At 44.4% G+C, this 23293-nt stretch overlaps 1 protein-coding gene across 1 annotated transcript in view; it reads left to right on the top strand.

The window, feature by feature from the left end:
- Positions 1 to 22803, top strand: part of ttc9b (tetratricopeptide repeat domain 9B) — a 38220-nt gene extending 15417 nt beyond the window's left edge. Inside the window, exons 2-3 of the mRNA XM_072549502.1 lie at positions 18621 to 18803; positions 20372 to 22803. Coding sequence (XP_072405603.1) covers positions 18621 to 18803; positions 20372 to 20466 — 278 coding nt within the window. The 3' untranslated portion in view covers positions 20467 to 22803. The remainder of the gene's footprint in view (positions 1 to 18620; positions 18804 to 20371) is intronic.
- The last annotated feature ends 490 nt before the right edge of the window (positions 22804 to 23293 follow it).

Raw genomic sequence — 23293 nt, 5'->3', positions numbered from 1 at the left:
TAGATCATAGATAATAATAGTTTCAGTGCAATGGGTCTTTTGCACTGTAATATTTCTGTAATAATATGAGAGCAAAATGCTGATTGGCAATACTTCTACCAATCAGAGACAAGTTTTCAACCAATCAACACACTCACCTTATACTGTAAATGTTATTTTCACATTCCTTTAGTAATTCTTGCCAGTTGTCCTGATGAGTGCAAGATGAACACCTTTTCCAAAATATATCTTCCTAAAAATAACTCATAATCCCATTGTAGAAACTTGGATACTATGCTGGCTTTGAGACTTGTATTTCTCCCTTAATAGATTCCTTCATTATTTGTGTCGTGAACTGATTTTAATTTGATGTGGTGGATAGACTGCTCCCAGCTACCTGTCAACTCCTGTCCTGTAAGTGTTGCTTTGCGCAGTTGTAGGCAGTTCAGACAGTCTTCTGCAAATAAAGGTAAAGTCTGGCTTCTCCATCAGTAATGTCCTTCTCACCCCAATACATTGGTTGACTTCCCTTCCATTAAATCATTCTCTTGTATCCTGCAATGTCCCTCTTTTTTGGTCAATCAAGTGAATGTCACAGTAAATATGGATGAGGAAGGACATTTAGCCTATGTTAGCTCATTCGCCTATCGCCCCTCACAATGAATGTATGCAACTAACTTAGAGAGTACTTCCTGACTGCCAATTCCCATTACCTGCTGCATTCTTAAAGTGAGCAGGGGTGTTCTTCCTGGCTCCTTGGCCATTATTTATTCCAAGGTCAGAAGTCACACAGCTCCAGGTTATAGTCCAAAAGATTTATTTGAAATCACAAGCTTTCAGAGCACTGCCCCTTCATCAGGTGAAGAAGCAGTGCTCTGAAAGCTTGTGATTTCAAATAAGCCTGTTAGATTATAACTTGGTGTTGTGTGACCTCTGACCTTGTCCACCCCAGTCCAACACTGGGACCCCCACATCATAACATTGATTCCTTAATTGAAATTGCTAAGAAACAAAGGATCTTATCATTTTCACAAGAAATGATTCTGGGAGTTTGCTGTGCCCAAATTGCTTGCCTCATTTTCACCATGAGAACAGCAAAAAGTACTTAGTTGGCTGTGAAGAACATTGGGATGCCCGATTCCATGAAGGCACACCTTAAAATCTGCCTCTAAGATCCACTGTTTGGTCACCTGTCCAAAATAATTCCCAAAAGCCTTGATGCCAGATGTCTGAAATGGAAGCAAAAGAGAAAATGCTGGAAAATCTCAGCAGGTCTGGCAGCATCTGTAAGGAGAGAAAAGAACTGACGTTTCGAGTCTAACTGACCCTTTGTTAGACTCAAAACGTCAGCTCTTTTCTCTCCTTACACACGCTGCCAGACCTGCTGAGATTTTCCAGCATCTTCTCTTTTGGTTTCAGACTCCAGCATCCGCAGTAATTTGCTTTAAATAGTCTGAAATGGAAGATTTTATTTAAATACAAGCATTTGTTGTAGTCAATTGTACCACACAGTTTTGCCTTCCCTGTATAATCAAAGTACCTGAATCAGTTTCCTGATGGGCTTTGTTACATTAAAACTGTTTGTGGTACCTGACACAGGTGGCATTGGGTAACAAGTATCAGTTTAACTTTCTGCAAATTGAAGTGTTTCCTCAAGGTGTTTCTCAAACCTTCTCAAGGTTTTCTTGTTGGCAATGCTGGTGAATCAATCGAAAAGTGCCTTCAAATCAGTAAAACCATCGACATTGCATCCTGCCTTCCTGGTCCATCCATTGTTTATTTACTACTGACGATCCAAGCAGATCTGTTCTGCAGCAAAATGCATGATTGGACAGAAGGGAAATCCAGAACAAAACCAGACACCCAATTCATTGCAGAAAAGAAGGAATTATCCAATAATCGAAAGAGCAAATTGGAATGTAGTCCATGGCTTTTTTTATTCACTCATTCATGGGATGTTGGCATCTCTGGCTAGGCCAGTATTTATTACCCATCCCTTAGTGCACAGGCTACTGCTGTGGGTCTGGAGTCAAAGGTAGGCCAAACCAGGTAAGGATGACAGATTTCCTTCCCTAAAGGACATTAGAGAACCAGATGGATTTTTCCAACAGTTTACAATGGTTTCACAGTCATCATTAGACCTTTAATTCCACCGTCTGCCATAGCAGTATTCAAACCTGGGTCCCCAGAATATTACTTGGCTCTCTGGATTAATAGTCTAGCAATAACACCATTAAGCTATCACCACTGTCTGAAGTGGGGTCGCACAATAGGCTGAATGATCTTCTGTGTTGTATCATTTTATGATTCTGGTGTGCACTGACGCTGCACTGACTCTGGCTCAGTGGATACCACCCACCCCCAGGAATTTTAAACTGAAACTCTAACCATCAGTGCTCCTACTCTGAGCCAAGATGTCAATTTGTTGCCATTAAACTTAGTAATAGCCTATCTTAGTGTGGAGATGTTGGCATCATTAAAATGTCTCTGGGCTAGCAATCCAGAGGCACAGGCTCATGGTGCAGGGACACGGTTCAGTGCTGAAGAAGGGTCACTGGACCTGAAACATTAACTCTGATTTCTCTTCACAGATGCTGCCAGACCTGCTAAGCTTTTCTGACAATTTCTATTTTTGTACACAGTTCAAATATCACCATAGCATCTGGTGGAATTGAAGTTGCAGCCACTAATGCCCTTTGGGGAAGGAAGTCTGCCGACCTTAACCAGTCTGGCTTACATGTGATCCAGACCCACAACAGTATGGTTCACTCTTAACTGTCCCTTGAGATGGCTTTAGCAAGCCACTCAGTTCAAGGGCAATTAGAGATGGACAACAAATTCTGGGTTGGCCAACAACAATCACATCTTTTAAAAGCAATAAAAGTCTCTGATATAGGAATCAAAACAGCAACACCAGATGGAGAAATATGAAAGTATACCGATGATTCTTCAGAACTGCAAACTGATTTTTAAGGTGAGAGGAGAGAGATTTCAAAAAAAACATGGGGGCAATCTTTTACACAGATGTTGTTTTGCATGTGGAATGAACCTCCAGAGGAAATGGTGGATGTGAGTTTGGTTACAATGTGTAAAAGACATTTGGATAAGTTCATGAATAGGAAAGGTTTGAAGGGATATGGGCCAGGAGTGGGCAGGTGGGACCAGTTTAGTTTGGGATTATGTGCAGCATGGGCTGGTGTGTCTGAAGGGTCTGTTTTACGTGCTATCTGACTCTATGACAGCTTCAATAGCCTGAGTGCTGTAGATTTGTTGCACCCACGGCTAAAGAGATTGGTGGAGCATCCCAGTTGCTGTGTAAATCCATGATGTCTTTACAATGCTCTTTGGAGGGTCGGTGTGGACTTGTTGGGCTGAAGGGCCTGTTTCCACACTGTAAGTAACCTAACCTAACCTAACCTAATCTCCCTAATGAGAGTCAAGTTCAGAAACAACTGAAGGAAATGACCAGAATGGGCATCATGTCCTTCGTGACTAAACCATCTGAATCGTGTTCAGCCATAGATACTGTACCCAAAACCAAGGGGATTTTGAATATGCATTGAGCTAACACATTCAGTGAGGGAGCTCTAGCCTATAGCTGGGTTGCCTCTATACCCCATTACCAAGGAATTGTTTGGCTTCTTTGAACACATTCGAGGAGAAAGTGAGGACTGCAGATGCTGGAGATCAGAGCTGAAAGTGTGTTGCTGGAAAAGCACAGCAGGTCAGGCAGCATCCAAGGAGCAGGAGAATTGACGTTTCGGGCATCAGCCCTTCTTCTTTGAACACATTACTAGTAATATGGAGTAACAAAAAACCAACAACGAAACAAAGATTGGTTGAGGACTTTCCCACTCATGATCTGCAAAGATTTCTGGGCAGGAGTTGATTCAAAACCTACTCCGGTTTCCTCCCACAGTCCAAAAATGTGCAGGCCAGGTGAATTGGCGATGCTCAATTGCCCATAGTGTTAGGTAAGGAGTAGATGTAGATGTAGGGGTATGGGTGGGTTACGCTTCGGCGGGGCGGTGTGGACTTGTTGGGCTGAAGGGCCTGTTTCCACACTGTAGGTAATATAATCTAATCTAATCTACATCTCACTTGGCGACAACGACTGAACTCTTCAGGTGAAAACTCATGAAGATGCAAGGATGATATGGGGACTGGCATCAGGAGGATACTTTCCAAAATATCAAGGACATGCTCCCATCCACAGATGTCCTGGCCCAATACCATGGGGTGGCACTGTGGCTCAGTGGTTCGCACTGCTGCCTCACAGCGCCAGGGACCCCGATTCGATTCCAGCCTCGGGCGACTGCCTGTGTAGAGTTTGCGCATTCTCCCTGTGTCTGCATGAGTTTCCTCAGGGTGCTCCAGTTTCCTCCCACAATCCAAAGATGTGCAGGTTAGGGTGGATTGGCCATAGGAAATTGTCCAAGGATGTGCAGGTTAGGTGTATTCACCATCGGAAATACGGGGATAGAGTAGGGGTGTGAATCTGGGTGGATGCTCTTCGGAGGATCAGTGTGGACACGATGGGCCAAATGGCCTGTTTCCACACTGTAGGGATTCTATTGTACAAATCCATCCTTTTAAATTAGCAGAGCTGCAGATGGGTGTCAGAAACCACTGTATTATTCTCCTGGGCATTGTCAGACATGGAGACACACCCTACAGTTATAGAGACAGGAAGTCTCCATGTCAAAGTTGGGGAGAGGGGGGAGGTGTGGTGGGGAGCTATCTTCAGATCGTACCCTTGGTCTGAAAATGATCAAAGAGTCGCACCTAAACCATTGGTCCCCCTGTTGATTGAGAAAGAATAGACAAGGATATCTCCATGGAGACAGAAATTCTGGCCCTACCTTCTGGAGATTGCCTGGAAGATGGAATCTGTGCAGGAGAAGCTACTAACATCACAGTATTCTCCAGAGTGGCAGCCTTATAATAAATTATGAGAAATCCTTTGGTGAAATTGAATGCTACACTCAGGCCACAGAGATACAGCGGCCAGCAAAACAAAACCAGCTCAATCAAATCTGAAGGGAGAGTGTGTTGTCATTTGATATTGTGTTTGAGATTGGCCAGTTCAAAGGTTCGGTGAATTAGTCTTGAAGACCTATTTTGGGCATCGACAGCATTTCCCAAATTGTTCAACAACTTGCTTGTTACAACTGATGTGTGTAAAATGCCAGTTACTGACTGTCCACAAAGGCACATATACAGCAGAAGTACAGTTCACAGCCGGCCAGTACACTAAGGATAAATTGAATTTCTCCAAACAACCTCCCCCCACTTCATAAATAAAAAAAAAATAATTGCATGCACTATTAGTCACAGTTACGAGTTGTGCAAGTTACCCAAATTTATATGATCACAAAGAAAGTTATCATTAATTAACAAAACAACACATCAACTCGAGTCAGTTCCAAATTCATCAGTCTCTGCACATGTATTGCATACATCCCCAAACAGATTCTCTGCTCCCAGCTCCAAAATGGCACGTGAGCCCCAGGTTGGGACAGAGGAAGTGCTTCAGGGATACCCTCAAGGCCTCACTGGGGAAGTGCAGCATTCCCACAGACACCTGGCAATCAGTGGCCCAAGGAGCATCTGGGAAGGTGTTGAGCACCTCGAGACTTGCCTTTGGGAGAAATGGAAGCCAGTGAAAACAGTGAAAGGGGTGTGCTATCATATCAATATCCCATCCAGCCCTTCTCATGACCATCACGTGTCCCAAGTGTAACTGAGCCTGTGGTAGCTGCATCGGTCTGTACAGCCACTTATGGACTCCCCTTAAAAGTGGGAGAGAGTTATTCTTACCTGTGAAGGACCACTGATGATTGCCTACATAGTTCTTAAATCATGCAACACTCCCAATTGTATGCATACGTATTGTCATTGGCTATTTCTCTGGTATCGGTTCATTCCAAGGGTGATCCATGGTAAATGCGTAGTCATTCATGTTCACTACGTACAGTCAGGGTAACAACTGCTTTGTGCAAATTTCAAGTTGCCACGTGGGCTGACTTTTGTTGAGAGTGTTGAACATTTGCACTCTGACTTACTCTGAAAGCTCAGGTTTGGAAATGACTTGGTAGTTTGATGGAAGTGAAGTTTCTTGTTCTCTCTTTTTTCCTTGGTTTTGTCACTCACACCTGTTAATATTTCAGGCGTTGGTAGGATTGGGCAGAGTGTGATATTAGCCTTTGTCTGGATTACTTTCCATGTCTTCAGTGGTGTATTTCTCGTCAAAGATTGCCTTGTTCAAGTCTGTACTGGATTTGCTCAATTCCTTTAGCTCTTTATTCCTCTTGAACTCTTTGACAATGTTCACTACTACCTCAGCATTTCCATTTAACTGGGGATAGTGAGGAGATGATGCATGGTGCTGAATTCCCTGGATGCTTTATGAAACAGCTGAATCTTTCACTCACAAATGAAGGACAATTGTCACTCATCGCATGTTGGATTTAGTGTAGCAACTGAAGTGTGCTTTCAGGCAATCTCCAATCTCATTGGTAGTTAGCCGGTCTAATTCCCAGTAACTAGAATAGTCATTGATGTTGACAAAGTCATCAATCCCTGCAACAGTGAAGAAGGCTGCTCCAAGAATCATCCATGGTCTGTCTGGGATGTCATGCATCTAAAGCAGCTCTTTATTTTGTTTAGCTTGGTATTTATTCCAGGCATTAGCCCCCTTGATCTGGTCCTTGATGTCATTGTTCATGTTTGGACAGTGGACAACTCCTCTGCATTCCTCAGATTTCTTAATGGGCATGGGTACACTTCAGCCATCATTTAACATAGAATTCTACAGTGAAGATACAGGTCATTCGTCCATCAAGTCTGGACCAACCCTCCGAACAGCATCCCACTCAGTCCCTGTAAACCTGCATTCCCCACAACTATTCCACTTAGCCTGCGCATCCCTGGACACTATGGGCAATTTCCCATGGCCAATCCACCCTAACCTGCACATCCCTGGACTGTGGGAGGAAACCAGAGCACCTGGAGGAAACCCACACAGACATGGGGAGAACGTGCAAACTCCACACAGACAGTCGCCTGAGGCTGGAATCAAACTCAAATCCCTGGCGCTCTGAGGCAGTAGGATATTTAGTTTATTTCCTTTATAAATCTTGGACTGTTACTTCATCGCTGTATGTTCATAATTCTCAACAGGCATGTCCTTGATCTTTTCAGGCTATCCTGTCATGCTTATTTCTCGCAGCATTTGATGAGTTGGAGCTGGTTGCACAGATTGCTTGACCTGAATAAGATACTTATCTGTCAGATTCCACATCTGCTGAGTTATTGACTGCATGAGCCTGGCAAGCTCTTGCTTTTCATTGACTCTGGAAGATTTAACACTCTGCTTTAGCATCCTTAACTTTATTCATAGGGAGTGCAGCTCTCACCAGCAAGTCAACAATATACATCTGATTCCCTTGCTTCTATGTTATGTCCAGATGCTATTTCTACAAATGGAGGTAACATTGTTCACAGAAGCTTAGGAATAGGTAGAAGCAGTTTGAAGAAGATCTTTTGAAGTGACTTATGCTTACACTCTGTTGTCACTTTGTCTCTCTCTCTCTCTCAAAAAGCTAATGATTAAATATCCATATGCAAAGATAATAGCCTTTTTTTTACTGTGTAAACATATTGTTGCTCAGTTAATGTTAACCCCTGGATGTTAATGTTAACCCCTGGATATTAATGTTAATGTTAACCCCTGGATGTTAATGTTAACCCCTGGATGTTAATGTTAATCCCTGGATATTAATGTTAACCCCTGGATGTTAATGTTAACCCCTGGATGTTCATGCAATCGGCTATTTTTGCTGCACAAACATTGCTCCAAGTTTTATTTTGCTGACATCACACTATAATTGACATTGTAGCACCTTTGCAGTAGCATTTTCATCATTAGTTGTCTTATTCTAATGAAACCTGCATCTTTTTCTGTGCCTTCATGCCACTGAATGACCTTAGCAGTGAGTCTGTGTTGAGGTTCATTCTCTGATAACAATTTAGGAAAGAAATTTGCTAAATTTTTCATGACTCCTGCAAATCATTGCGATATTTTCTCATCTATTGGCCACTGCATCTCTGTTACAGTGACCTCGTTGGATGAGTATCATTTATCATATATAGATACAATCCCACCTTTGAGAGCTTCATTTTTAGGTCACAGACAGCTGGTATCTATCTGATACTCCACTTTCACTGTGGTCATCATTTGAACAGTCACATGCTGTTTATAATCTTTGAACTTCATGATGTCAACCTCTTCTGTGTTGTACAGTGATTTGTCAGAACCACTGGCTGGTATCTTTCCAGCAGCCATCTTTATAAGCTTGCTTTGACACTTTCTAGTTAAGTATTTGTCTGCAAAGTGATTCAGCATCTTTCAGTCAGAGCACTGTGATCTCCATGCTGGACATCTTTCCTTTTCTATTATGTCAGGTTGCCTGCAAAATTTACATCCTGCTCTTTGGCCTTGATCTTTCTGTTGAATCTTCTGAAAATATTTCTTCCCTTTCCCAATTGGTTGTTTTAATTCACCCTGAACTGTCTCTCAGCATAATGCAAAGCCTCAGATGTTCTCCCATTAATATGCCTCAGCTGGTGATTGACAATCTATGAGCTTCTGCATATGTCAATTTCTTTCTTGAGGGTAAGTTTCCCTTCTCTCAGCAGATGTACTCTCACAGCAGGGTAATACTACATGACCTTAGCAGTGAGTTTGTGTAGACATTCATTCTTTGATAGCAATTTAGAAAGGAACTTTGCTAACTTCATCATGACTCCTGCAAATTGTTGCAATGTTTTCTCATCTGTTGGTCACTGCATCTCTGTTACAGTGACCTCACTGGATAAATATCATTCATCATATATAGTCACAAGTTTTGATTTGATCATATTTTAGTTTTCAAACTGTCAGGGTTCAGCTAGGTGTATCAATACAGTCACACACCAATCAATAATCTCCATCTCCCTGAGTTCTGGTGTTAAAACAATGTCATTTGTGTGTAACATTAATGTAGAATTCAAATTGTGTCTTCAAAGCCACCTAGATCTCACCTGTTTGTGCCACTCAGTGAGACCTAGGTGGCAATATAGCTTGTAGCTCTCTTTTCCCACCATTAATAGCAGGATAGTGACTTTTATTTCCCAGGTTTTTAACAATAAATGATAGCTGTTTCATAGTTTTGCCGCTGAGAGTAAAACATTCCAATTCACGTCATTTCCACATCAGCAGGGAATGAAAAATGCACAGCCATTTTGACTTGCCAGGGATTCCAAGTTGCTGATTTTACTTATTGCCCTTGCTGTAAGTTTCCAGCCCTGATTGTTTTGCGCTGGGCAATTCCTGCTGAATTTCTCACCAGCAACTGGCTGTCTTACAGCTTGCAAAGTCTCCATGTTTTCAGCAGTACTATTCCCAACTACATGTTAGACACAGGAGCAGGCAGGGACACGGACTATGTGCAGGCAGATGGGATTCATTTAGAACAGTATTGTGGTCAGCAAAGACGTGGTGGGGTAGGGTTTATCCAGTGTAGAACCAGGGTTTAGTTTCCTGTGTAGTGCCCAGAGATCTCAGAGGTGATAGAGGACCTCATATCTGTCTGTGAATATCCATCTGTGCCACCTACATGTGTAACTCTCCACATGCATATACAATGTTAGCGATGAGGAAAAAAGCTTGGGGAGGGGAGATATTGTATAAGGCAATGGTTCTGAAAGGGTTAATGTTGATGTCTGCTTTAATACCCACCCAATCTAATAATGTGATATTGTCATGGGTGGGGAAATCAAGGAGAGTCCCAGCAGATCTCAAAGAAATTAAAAGCAGGAGTAAGGCCATTCAGCCCTTCAAGACTGCTGCGCCATTGAATATGGTCACGTCTGATCCTGTATTTCAATATCACATAACTTCTTTCTCCCCATACCTCATCATGCCTTCAATACTTAAAAAAAATCAATCTCTTTCTCCAGTCCATTCAGTGACTTAGCCTCCATAGGCTTCTGAGGTAGATAATTCCACCTAAAAATAAGGAAAATGTCCCTCATCTCAGTCCTACATGATCTAGTCCATATCCTGAGACCGTGTCCCCTGGTTGTAGACTCCCCAGCCAAACAAACATGCTCCCTTTATCCAGCCTTGTTCGAATTGTGTTCGTTTCAATCATACCTGTTCTCATCCTCCTGAACTCCACTGAGTACAGTCAATCTCCCCTCATTGGATAGTCCTTCCATCTGCAGTATCATTGTAAGGAGAATCCACTGCACTCTTTCAATGGCAAGTGTATCCTCTCTCAGCGAGGGAGAGTGAAACTGCACACAATACATACTCTGGGACTGGTCTCACCAAGGCCCTGTATAACTGCAGTAAGGATGTGGAGGTGCCGGTGTTAGAGTGGGGTGGACAAAGTTAAAAATCAAACAACACCCGATGACAGCTACCTGATGAAGGAGCAGTGCTCTGAAAGCTAGTACTTGCAAATAGACCTGTTGGACTTTAACCTGGTTATAGAGTCATAGAGTCATTGTGATGTACAGCACAGAAACAGACCCTTCGGTCCCGTCCATGCCGACCAGATATCCCAACCCAATCTAGTCCCACTTGCCAGCACCCGGCCCATATCCCTCCAAACCCTTCCTATTCATATACTCATCCAGATGCCTTTTAAATGTTGCAATTATATGTTGTGTGGTTTTTAACTAACTGCAATGAGACATGCCCACTTCTGAACTTATACTCTTGTAATGAAGATTAATATACAATAAAATCATAAAGACCATTACATATGGGAGTGGAATTAGGTCATTCAGTCCATTGAGTGTTCTCCACCATTCAATGATGGCTGATATGTTTCTCAATCCCATTCTGCCTTTTTCCCATAATGGTTGATCTCCTTACTAATCAAGAACCTATTGATCTCATCTTAAAGACCCTTGGTCTCCACAGCCCTCTGTAGCAATGGGTTCCACAGATTCTCCACCCTCTGGCTGAAGGAATTCCTCCTCATCTCAGTTCTAAAGGCTGGTCCCTTCATTATGAGGCTGTGCCCTCAGGTCCCAGTCTCTCCTACTGATGGAAACATCTTCTCCATGTCCATTCCATTCAGGCCTCTCCGAATTCTTTAAGTATCAATAAGATACTGCCCCTATCCTTTCAAATTCCATCAAATATACAGATAAAGAGCCCTCAGCCTCTCCTCATAAAACCTTCACCTTATAAGATCTTTCTTATAAACCTTCTCTGGATCCCCTCCAAGGCCAGTACACGCTTCCTTGGATACTCTGTTCACTGCTCAAAATATTCTAAATGCAGTCAGACCAGAGCCTGATACAGCCTCAGCAATACAATTCTGCTTTTGTATTCTAGCTTTCTTGAAATGAATGCTAGCATTGCATTTGTCTTCATAACCACTGACCGAACCTAAAATAATCCTAACCTAGGATTCCTAAGTCCCTTTGCGCTTCAGATTTCTGAAGCCTTTCCCCCATTAGAAAATAGTCCACACCTCAATTCTTCCTCCCAAAGTGTATAACCTCGCACTTTCCCACACTGTATTCCATCTGCCACTTCTTTGCCCATTCTTCCGGCCTGACCAAGTCCTCTGCAACCTCCCCACTCCTTCAGCAGTAGCTGTCCCACACCATTTGCCTTCCTAACTGCTTGCTGCATCCATGTATCTGCATACATTGTAACCCATAGTTCATGCTATCGTGCAATAAGCAACATCTTGTTATGACAACAGCTTCTTCTTGTTTAAACTGGTTAAGGTTGATCTTCTGGATGTGCAGAGGGATCTTTGAGTCCACGTACATAGATCTCTGAAAGTTGCCACCCAGGTGGATAGTGCTGTTAAGAAGGCATACAGTGTGTTAGGTTTCATTCGTAGAGGGATTGAGTTCCAGAACCGCAATATTATGCTGCAACTATACAAAACGCTGGTGCGACCACATTTGGAATATTGTGCGCCGTTCTGGTCCCCATATTTCGGGAAGGATGTGGAAGCGATGGAAAAAGGTGCAGAGGAGATTTACCAGGATGTTGCCTGGTCTGGAGGGAAGGTCTTATGAGGAAAGGCTGAGAGACTTGGGTCTGTTCTCATTGGAAAGAACAAGGCAAAGGGGGATTTGATAGAGACATACAAGATAATCAGAGGATGAGATAGGGTAGACAGTGAATGTCTTTTTCCTAGGATGATGACGTCAGCTTTTACAAGGGGGGCATAACTACAAATTGAGGTGTGATAGATTTAAGACAGATGTCAGAGGCAGGTTCTTTACACAGAGATTGGTAAGGGTGTGGAATGCCCTGCCTGCCAATGTAGTCAACTCAGCCACATTAGGGAGATTTAAACAATCCTTAGATAAGCACATGGATGATTTGGGGATAGTGTAGGGGGACGAGCTGAGAATAGTTCACAGGTCGGCGCGACATCGAGGGCCGAAGGACCTGTTCTGCGCTATTTTGTTCTATGTTCTATGTTCTACCCCTGTAATAGGCTGTTTGACCTAGTTAAGGGATGAGCAATAGTGGAGCTTCCTTCCTATTGACAAATACTACACTGGGCTCACTGAGGGAGTGCTGCACTGTTAGAAGCATTGTCTTTTCATTGAGGCCCCAAGTTCCCATCTGTCCTCTCCGGTGTGTGGAAATGATCCATTGACAGCAACTTGCTGAAGAGAAGGGGCATTCTCCCTGGCCCAATATTGATCCATGAACCACCATCGCTAAAATCAGATGATCATTTTGCTTGGTTGTGGGATCTTCCTCGTACAAATTGGTTTCCATGTGTCCAGCATTGTAACAATATAAAATTGCTTCAATGTCTGTAAAAGTTTCAGAAATCCTGAGGCATTTTAAAGCTTTTTCTATAATAAGGGGCCAAGTTAAAAATATATAACTGTTCGGAGTCAGACAGAAAATGGGATGGCATCTTAGAAGCAATAGGTGAGTATTTATGAATGCACCTTTTTGTTATCCTATTGGTGTGATCCTTAATTTGTAACGCTCTTCTGCGTCTCAGACTCTGACCATCCAGATGCTCCAACATTTTCGGTTTGAGTGCATTGATAATGACATTCATGGAGCTTGTGTTACTGTAAGGTTTCGTTTAACCTCAGCTGAAATAAAACAACTGGCTCGAGAGACAGAGATCTTCCTGTCACAGTGTAAGGTTAAAATGCTCATGTCATACATCAATGGCCAGATCCTTTTCCAAATAGACAAAATGACTCCATTCCCACAATCCCTGGTAGTACTGTAACAGTCTTCATATACCGTTGTAAATACATCTCCTAGTTTCTGATTGTTTTGAGATGCACACACTCTATGGGCATAAATTCACATTTCAAGGCAGAGTGTCTGTTTATTTACTGAGAGTTTGTGGATCAGTCCCTGGAGCTTCACGTTGTTAAAAATTCAGATGTGGATTTTCCACATGCTGTAGCAGCAGCTGCTGTGGTGGCTGGTTTATTCAGGATGTGTTTGTGAGAGTGTGTCTGTGTGAGTCGATTTGAATGTACTTGTTTGGTTTGAGTGTGAGTTTGCACAGGTTGGAATGCAAATGTTGGGTGCACGTCTGTGTAAATGTGTGAATGTTTTTGGGGTATGTGTGGTGGGGTGTGACTGGGTGTTGGAGAGAAAAGGAAACTGCTGGAGAAACTCCACAGATCTGGCAGCATCTATGGAGAGGGAATGTTTCTGTAGAGCAGCTGTGAAAAGCTGCGCTGGCCTGTATGTTATGTGTGGGTGTGTATGTATCTAATCACCTGTCTGCATGTATATGATGTTTTTATGTAAGTAAGCAGGGTTCTCTAGTGTATTAGAATGATATTCTGTGTATGTTTGTGTGTGAGGCTTTGAATTTTCCTGAGGGGAATTATTTTTCACCCAGAGGGGAGTGGGAATCTCAGACTTGCTGCCTGAAAGAGCGGTTGAGTCAGAAACATTGGAGCAGTATTTAGAATCCACTTGTGTTGCCCGAGGCTATGGGTCAAGAGAAAATGGGATTGGTGTAGTCAGATCTTTGTTGACTGGTGCAGATACAATGGACTAAATGGCCTTCTCCTCTGCTGTAAACATCTATTTGTATGTTTGTGTCTATCTTTGTGTTTTGAAGTGTGACTTTGTGTGTGTGTCTTTGAGTGTGTTGGGTGTGTGACTATTGTGTGTATCTGTTGTGTGTGTTTGAGTGTGGACCATGCGTGTTCTGTCTGTCTGTCATGTTTGTTCAGCTATGGGCTGTGCGTGTGTGTTCTGTGTGTCTGTTGTGTGTTGGAGTTTGTGTTTGAGTGCAGATCATATGTGTTGTGTGTGCCTGTCATGTGTGTTCAGGTGTGGGCTGTGCATGTGTGTTGTGTGAGTTTGAGTGTGAACCGAGTGTGTTGTGTGCATCTGTCGTGTGTTGCGATATGTGTTTTGAACTGTGCACCTCTGTTGGATGTTTGCCCAGGTCTGACTAATAAAGGATCAAAATATTTAACAATAAATGAATGCTTTAATGAGAGCATAGCGCTGCAAAGCTCTGCTATTACAGCATTACGTGGGCACAAAATGGGTGGAAACTTATTAAGTTAAAAATTACAAATATTTATTGTGCCTATTGTCTGATCATTCAAGCATCATTATGAGCACTGTATTGCCAAATTAATTTTCAGCTACCAGCTACAATATCTAAATACATTTTCTCCCATCTACAACATAAATTATTAGCAAAATTTTACTTTTAACTCATACAGAATCATAGAATCATATAGTACACAAGAGGCCCTTTGGCCCATCACATCTGTACAATCAGATGTATTACTACCTACATCTTTAACATAATACATTTCACATGCAAATAAAACAGAAAAGAATGTTGGAGAGGAGAGTTAAGCCTGGGAAAGAATTCCCTCTCCCGGTGCACAAACACTTAAACACAAATATCCTTTCTCTGCAAAACTGTCAATACAGAGAGAGAGGTGCTTTATTGATGGACATGTGGGTCAAAGGATATCGGGAGTTGGGGGGATATGGAGTTCAGACCACAATCGGGTGAGATATGATTTTTCCAAATGGATGACCAAACTTCAAGGGGCCGAGTGACCTCCTCCTGGTCCCTGTTCATGTGTTTGCATTTACAGAGGTATTTAAGTCACATGTAAAAATACTAATGGCAGGGAAGATAATAACCTCTCCATTAATGGAACCAAGAAATTACCTCAAGAACATAAAGAATGAGAATAGGAGTGGGCTATTTAGTTCCTCAAGACTGCTCCACAATGGTTGGTCTGCCCCTAGCCTTCATGCTAGCTCAACCTAACCATCACAGAGTCAGAGTCATACAACAAGGAAACAGACCCTTTGATCCAACCAGTCCATGCCGAACATAATCCCAAACTAAACTAGTCCCAATTGAGCAATGCAGATTGGTTGAACTGGTGGCAACATGCACCTCTGCTTCCACATCCGAAGATTTGGGTTTCCATATGTTACCATCTGTGGGATTGTACTGTGCACTGAACGACTGAAGCAGTAAAACTGGGTTGGCATTGCGAGTCTTCTCACTGTCACTCAGGTGGGAGAAAGTGAGGCCTGCAGATGCTCAAGATCAGGGTCGAGTGTGTGTTGCTGGAAAAGCACAGCAGGTCAGGCAGCATCCGATGAGCAGGAGAATCGTCGGGCATAAGCCCTTCATCAGGAAGGAGGCTTTTGGGCCGGGGGCTAAGAGATAAATGGGAGGGGATAAGGCTGGGAGGAAGGTAACTGGGAATGTGATAGGTAGATGAAGGTGGAGGGGAAGGTGATAGGTTGGAGAGGAGGGTGGAGCGGATAGGTGGGAAAGACAATGGACAGAACAAGAAAGTGGTGCCGAGTTGGAGGCATGGGTCTGGGATAAGGTGGGGGGAGGAGAAATGAGGAAACTGGGGAAATCCACATTAAACCCATGTGGTGCAGGGTCTCAAGGTAGAAAATGAGGTGTTATTCCTCCAGGCGTCAGGTGGTTAGGGTTTGGCGGTGGAGGAGGCCCAGGGCCCACATGTCCTTGATGGAGTGGGAGGGGGAGTTGAAGTGTTCAGCCACGGGGCAGTGGGGTTGGTGGGTGCAGGTGTCCCAGAGATGTTCTCTGAAACAATCCGCAAGTTGGCGTCCTGTCTCCCTGATGTAGAGGAGACCACATCGGGAGCAACGGATACAATAGATGGCATTTGTGGAAGTATAGCTAAATTTCTGTCAGATGTGGAAGGATCCTTTGGGGCTTTTGACGGAGGTGAGGGGGGAGGTGTGGGTGCAGGTTTTGCAATTCGTGCGGTGGCAGGGCAGGGTGCCGGGAGGGGAGGGTGGGTTGTTAGGGGACATGGACCTGATGGATCCGAAACGCAGATCGGGTTGGGGAGTTAAATCTCTCGTGGTGAGGTCTGTTTGTAGATGGTGGAAATGGTGGAGGATGATGCGATATTTACGGAGGGTGGTGGGCTGGAAGGTGAGGACCAGGGCGCTCTGTCCTTGTTGCATTGGGAGGGGGGGAGTTCAAGGGCAGAGGTGCAGGATTTGGAGGAGATACGCCGGAAGGCATTGTTGACCACGGGGAAAGGGAAGTTGCGATCTTGGAAGAAGGAGGCCACTTGCGATTTTCTAAGGTGGAATTGGTCATCCTGGGAGCAGATGCAGCAGGACATGGAGGAATCGGGAATAAGGGATGGCATTTTTACAGGAGGTATGGTGGGAGGAGGTGTAGTCCAGGTAGCTGTGGGAGACGGTGGGTTTATAGTAGATGTCCGTGGTTAGTCGGTCGCCGATGATGGTGGTGGAGATCCAGGAAGGAGAGGGAGGTTGCTTGGGTGTCCTAACATTTTGTGGGTGCCTTTTTAAATCCAGATTTGCTGTTACTATTTTCTCTATTTGTGTCTTGATTGTAAAAAATGGTACGTCAAACCTTGTTGATTAGTTAACTGCAGGAAAGGGCTGTCAAAAAGAAGCTCCTCTCCTCTATTTTAAATCTCCATGTCAGACTCTTTTCAAAATAACAACAGACAGGTTCACCGACACAGTACGGAGGCTGAGCGAGGCAGGATTAGACGGTGGGTTGCTGTGGAGACAGTGAGAGGGTAATTATGCCTTTTAATGTGGAGTAAAGGAAGTGACAGAAAATAGATTTGAGATCCTGACAACGACAATGTCAATAATAGCCTTTCACGCGAGAGGCAGGACCAGTGTCTATTAAATCCAGAGAAAGAAACAAGAATTGGGCTGGGGGGGGGGGGGGGGGGGGGGGAGGGAGGGATCTCATACAAACATAGAAAATGATCAAGGGAATCAATAAGATCGAAGCAGGGAGGCTGTTTCCACTGGTGGGTGAAACTAGAACGAAGGGGTATTGCCTCAAAATAAGGGGGGGAGCGGGTTTCGGACTGAGCTGTGGAGGAACGTCCTCACCCAGTGGGTTGTGAATCTGTGGAATTCCCCGCCCAGGGAAACAGCTGAGGCTTCCTCGTTGAATGTTTTTAAGGCAAAGACCGATTTTTGAACAGTAAAGGAATGAAGGGTTACGTGAAGGGGTGGGTGAGTGGAGCTTAGTCCATGAGAAAGATCAGCCATGAATGGCTCGAGGGGCCAGTTGGCCTACTCCTACTCTGAGTTCTTATACTCTTATAAAAGGTGGAATCTTATAAAAAGGCCTTGATGAAGTAGGTTTCTTGTTTGGAATAGTGAGTACATGGAATCCACCGTACCATGTGCAGAAGAACAACGTTGATGTAGTTGGTAGCACCTCTTCCTCTGACTCGGATAGTCATGGGTTCAATTCCCATTCTAGAGGTTTGGGCTGAAGTTCCCATTGCGGTACTGAGGGAGTGCTGCACAGTAGTGGGGCACCAAATTTTAGGTGAAGCTTTAAACTGAGACCTGTCAGGTGTAAAAGATTTCATAGCATTAGTTAAAGAGGATGGTCCTAGCCAAAGGATATCCCATGTACAACATTGCTAAATAAAGCAGGATGTCTAATCAGAAGTACCACCTTGTATTCGGGAGCTTTCTGTGCACCATTTGGCCGCCGTGCTTGCTACATTACAACAATTGCTTCATTGTCAGTCAGATGCTTTGGCTCATCCTCAGGGAAAGGCACTATACAAATGTAAACCCTTTGTTGAGCTGCAGGCAGAGAGTGTGGTCCTGGATAATAACTCATGGGAGTGGACTGGATGGAAGTGCGGAATGCCAGGTGCTGGGTCAGACAGGATTCCCTGCAAATGGCCCATGGAGATCTCTGGAAGTTTCTCCAGCCTGAATCACCGCCCAGGCTCCCCGAGTCCCTTCGCTTCCCGACTCCTGAGCCTCCCAGATTTTAAAATTCTCCGACATTGGGGATCATGCCCTCAGCTTCACTTTCCTAAACGCAGGAATGCTTCCCACAATCTTTCAAACTCAAATGCCTCCTTTAATAATCCCCTTTTGCTAAATCCTACATCTTTAATCCAAAGCTTTAGTCACCTATCTCCTCATGTGGTTCACTATTGAATTTAGCACATTGAAGGTGCTATATAAATGGAGAGGAGTTGTTAGCCTGGGCTGACAACCCATCCTTCTCCTTGACACATTGATGTATCAGGATCTGATTCTCCCTTCTCTCTGCCAGCGTGTCTTCTCCAGTCTGAGCTGGTGAACTATGAACGCGTGAAGGAATACTGCTTAAAAATCCTCGGGAAGCACAAGGACAATTTCAAAGCCATGTACAGAGCAGGGATTGCCTTCTATCACCTTGGAGACTGCGAGAGCGCCCTGCAGTACCTGAAAGAAGCGAAAGATCGGGAGCCCACAGGTAAAGGTGGTCAGCTACATCTCACACACAGACAACACCAGGGACTGGGAGGGACTGTGTCAGACTGAGAGCGACTGGGAAAGACTGAGACCAAGAGAGAGTGAGAGGAACTTGTGAGACTGAGAGAGGCTGAGACTGAAATTGAGAGGAACTGGGAGAGACTGTGAGACTGAGAGAGACTGAGAGACTGTGAGACTGAGAGAGGCTGAGAGAGACTGAGACTGAGAGAGATTGTGAAACTGACCCGAGACTGAGAGAAACTCAGTCTGACTCAGTCCCTCTTAGTCTCTCTCAGTCTCTCCCAGTCCCCCTCAGTCTGTACCAGAGAGAGACTGAGACTGAGAGAGACTGAGACTGAGAGAGACTGTGAAACTGAGAGAGACTGAGACTGAGAGAGACTGTGAAACTGAGAGAGACTGAGACTGGGAGAGATTGTGAAACTGAGAAAGATTGAGAGAGACTGTGAGAGACTGAGACTGAGACAGACTGAGACTGAGACAGACTGAGAGAAACAGTGGGACTGAATGAGACCAAATTTGATGTGCTTATCCAGTTGTCACTGACATAATGGGCTGAACGATCACTTTCTGTGCTGTAACTTCTACAGACTCTGACAAATGAAAGAAAAGATCCATCTCTGTCCTGTTCACCTCCGAACCATTCCACAGGAAATATTCCCCACAATAGGTTGGCAGACAGCAGCCGATTAGGATGATGGGGCTGCAGCCTGGGCTGACATTTAGTGTCCATCTCTAATTGCCTTGTAGCTGTTCTATGCAACGGAGTATCTGAGGGCTCTCGTAGCACAGTGGTAGGGTCCCTATCTCTGAGCCAGGAGATCTTGGCTCATATCCCACCTGTTTTGGAGGTGTGTTATACCAGGTTGATTTAAAACCATCCACAACTGAGTGCCTTCCTGCAACAATTTCAGAGGGCTGTCAGTTGAAATGAGTCAACCCCTTTACTGTGGTCAGGAGTCATACGCAGACCAGACCAGGTAAGGACAGATTTCCTTCCCTAAAGGACATCAGTGAACTAAATAGGGTTGTCATGACAATGGCTTTCATGTTACTGGCTTTTAATAATGAGTTGAGTTTAAATTCCACTAGCTGTCATTTGAACAGTTGCATTTGGCTGGCCTGCTGGACTCTATTTAGCTCGGTGATATTGTTTAAGGGTAATCACCTTTATCGAGGAGTATTCAACAGGATCAGACACAAAGTGAGCAAAGCCCTCAATGACGAAGAGATTCTGGAGCCAGACATCAATCATCACTTGTCCTTCCAGAACCACATAGACAGCAGCTCCTAAGTTACTCGGAGAGCACTATTTTAACATTCTTTCACAGGAGATGGATGTTGCTGGCTAGGTCAGTATTTGATGCCACTCCTTAGCTACCCCTGTCCCAAACAGTGAGGGGGGAAGGGGTGCGGAGAGAGGAAATATTCCCCACAATAGGTTGGCAGACAGCAGCCGATTAGGATGATGGGGCTGAGGTTTGGGTTAGTTACTGGGTCGAGTTTGGAATTTGACTGAAAGTGATATTTTCCTCTCTGCTCTCTTCACAGACACCAATGTCTTCAGATACATCCAACTGACGGAGATCAAGATGAATCGATCCAATCAGAGGGAGCAAGAAGGCTCCAAGGAGATGATTGGTTAATAAAATGCACACGATCTATGGACATAGCCATCTCCAAGGCTGAGTTGTAGCTAATATTAATGAAACAATCAGAGTTTGGCAATTATTTCCAGAACAAACAGGCCTTCCTGGGCTAGGGTTATGGTCTGAGAGTCTATGCAGGGGGTGCAGGGTTGGTTTGGCTGCACACAGTGTTAACTTTATCAACAGAGCATGCTTGATGTCTCCCCGCGATCCTGGTCAGAGGCTTGCACCTTCAAATGATGCTGTTGCCTGCCATTGTCAATCCTCTCCAATATGACGCTGCGGCCCAGTAGATTGTGGGTTCAAGCCCCATTCGAGGGACCTCAGCCCAAAGTCTAGGCCCGCACTCCTGGCGCAGCACCAATGATGTGCAGCAGGGTCAGAGGTGCCACGTTGCGGCGGCAATTGGAGAGCTAAACTCTGTCTGCCCCTGTCAGGTGACCATAAAAGATCCCATTGCCCTGGTTTTAAAAAAGAGTGCTCCTTGGTGTCCTGGTCAATATTTATCCCTCACCCAACTTTGTGATAAACAGGATGTCTGATCATTACCTTGTTGCTGATTGTGTGCATTGCTTCCTGTGGTTCCTACATTTTGACCGTGACTGCATTTTTTAAAAGGAGTTTCTCATTGGCTGTAATGTGCTTTGGAACGTCTTGAGTTCACAGCAGGTGCTATAGAAATGCCAATCTTCCTCTCTTTCTGTAGGAACATAAGAACCAGGAGCAGGAGGAGGCCGTTCAGCCCCTCCGAGCCTGTTCCACCACTTAATACAATCATGGCTGATCTCATCCCGGCCTCAACTCCACTTTCCGGCCTGTTCTCTATAACCCTTTAACCCGTTATCAATTAAAAATCTCCTTAAATTTACTCAATATCCCACCATCCACCGCACTCTGGGGGAGTGTATTCCACAAACCCATGACCCTTTTGAGAGAAGTAATTTCATCTCATCTTTGTGTTTGAGATCCACTGCTGCTTGTCCTAAAACTATGACCTCTCGTTCTAGACTGATTGAAAAAATCCTGAAAAGATGTCAGCACCACACAGCCCCCCACCCACCAACACCACAAAGACCCCACCAACCTTGGCTTGAAGCACACACCTTCCTGTGGGATGGCTGACCCTAATGCATGTGATAATTGCGTTGTCACACTCCGCAATGCATGCAGCTTGCCTAGTGGTTGCTCCCAGAATGCGACAGAATGGAATCTCGGACCCTCTGGTGAAGGCTCCAGGGTTGGAAAGGGAAAGTGAACGTGGACTTTCTGCTCCAGCTCCCCTCATCCCTCACACTACACCCCCGCCCAGCCTTGAACACACTGCCAATTTGCCTGTTGTCTGTCTGGCCTGTGTCCTTCCCTCAGCCCAGACGGGTGTTCTGACATGGGGAGAAAGTTGAAGAAGAAATTGGGTGGACGAAACGAACCAGCTTGACGGATGGAAAGAAAGATCCATCTTAAGGTGTCATGGAGCATGTCTTCCACCACAGAGTGTCCTCAATTATTATCAGCTATTGCCAGCACCCAGTCCATTGGTGAAAGTCCCACACAATGGCCTGCAGTAAATGTGGACAACAGGAACCTTGCCCATGGCTTGGAGAACTGATGGGAACTGGTTTCACTTCCACTGGGGGAAGGGTCAATTAATTGCCTAAGTGAAGCTGCCCCTTCAGATCCACGTCTTTGGGGGAGGGGGCAAGAGAGAGGTTCAGGGGGATGGGGCTGTTTGTTAACTTCTGGGGACACGGGAGACCCATGTACATCCCACCAAGCCCTTGAGCTACCATTAGTGAGACTGGGGGAGAATTGGCTTCCAGTGATAGGAGCCTAATTGACAATGAGTGAGCAGGTGAAAAACCATTTCCTGCCTCTGACTAATTTCCCTGTCTCCTGCCACGCCCTGTCCCCTCTCCTGACCCATGTGCCTCCTGCTGCTGAATTGACAGGACAAAATTCCATCTGGGTGCTTCTTCCCAAAAGCAACAATCCCAAATGTGTCTTGAAGTTAATTCCCAAATCTCCAAACCAATTCTTTAAAACCTCTGATTGGTTGCTGGGTCCCAGTATAGTCTGGCATTGACCTTCCACGATTCTCTGACCCGTTTGGTTTTTTTTTAAGAAAATGGGCCCATATCACCAAAAGATGTCAAAGGTCAAATGGACGATAAAAGGCAAATGACAACTATGGACTCACGGTGTTCATCACTGGAACTTTCTGTTAAGTAATGGGGAGACAACCTAGATTTGATTGTAGATTTGAAGGTTTATATTTAGAATGTGATATTATAGAGTGTTATACTTTTAATAAAGCATCCAAAAGTGATCAAAATCCAATGTTCCACTTTGATTATTTTAAATTTGTGTTTTGATTATTTTTGCTCAAGTGGGCATCATCTAATTAATGTAGGTTTGGGAAAGATCCCATTACGACTGGAGGATTACTCCGGAAACTGTGCTTCCAATGTTTCATCTACAGCTGGGATGTCCTGAAAGCTGGCCATTCAGCCACTTGACTCGATAGCCTCCTGCCCCAATCATATTCTCTGTTGCCCTTTTTACCTGTTTATCTGACTCCTCTCAAAATAGTATCATAGAAGTGACCTTATTTGACCTTATAGAGGTTTATAAAACCATGAGGGACATACATAGGATGAGTAGCCAAAGTATTTTTCCAAGGGTGGAAGTGTCCAAAATTAGAGGATATAGGTTTGAGGTGGGACAGGAAAGATTTAAAAGGGACCTAAGGGGCAACATTTTCACACAGAGGGTGGTACGTGTATGTAAAGAGCTGCCAGAGGAAGTGGTGGAGGCTGGTACAATTACA

This window comes from Chiloscyllium punctatum, chromosome 29, assembly GCF_047496795.1.
Source record: "Chiloscyllium punctatum isolate Juve2018m chromosome 29, sChiPun1.3, whole genome shotgun sequence".
Lineage (NCBI taxonomy): Eukaryota > Metazoa > Chordata > Chondrichthyes > Orectolobiformes > Hemiscylliidae > Chiloscyllium > Chiloscyllium punctatum.
This window is presented reverse-complemented; position numbering and strand designations above follow the sequence as displayed.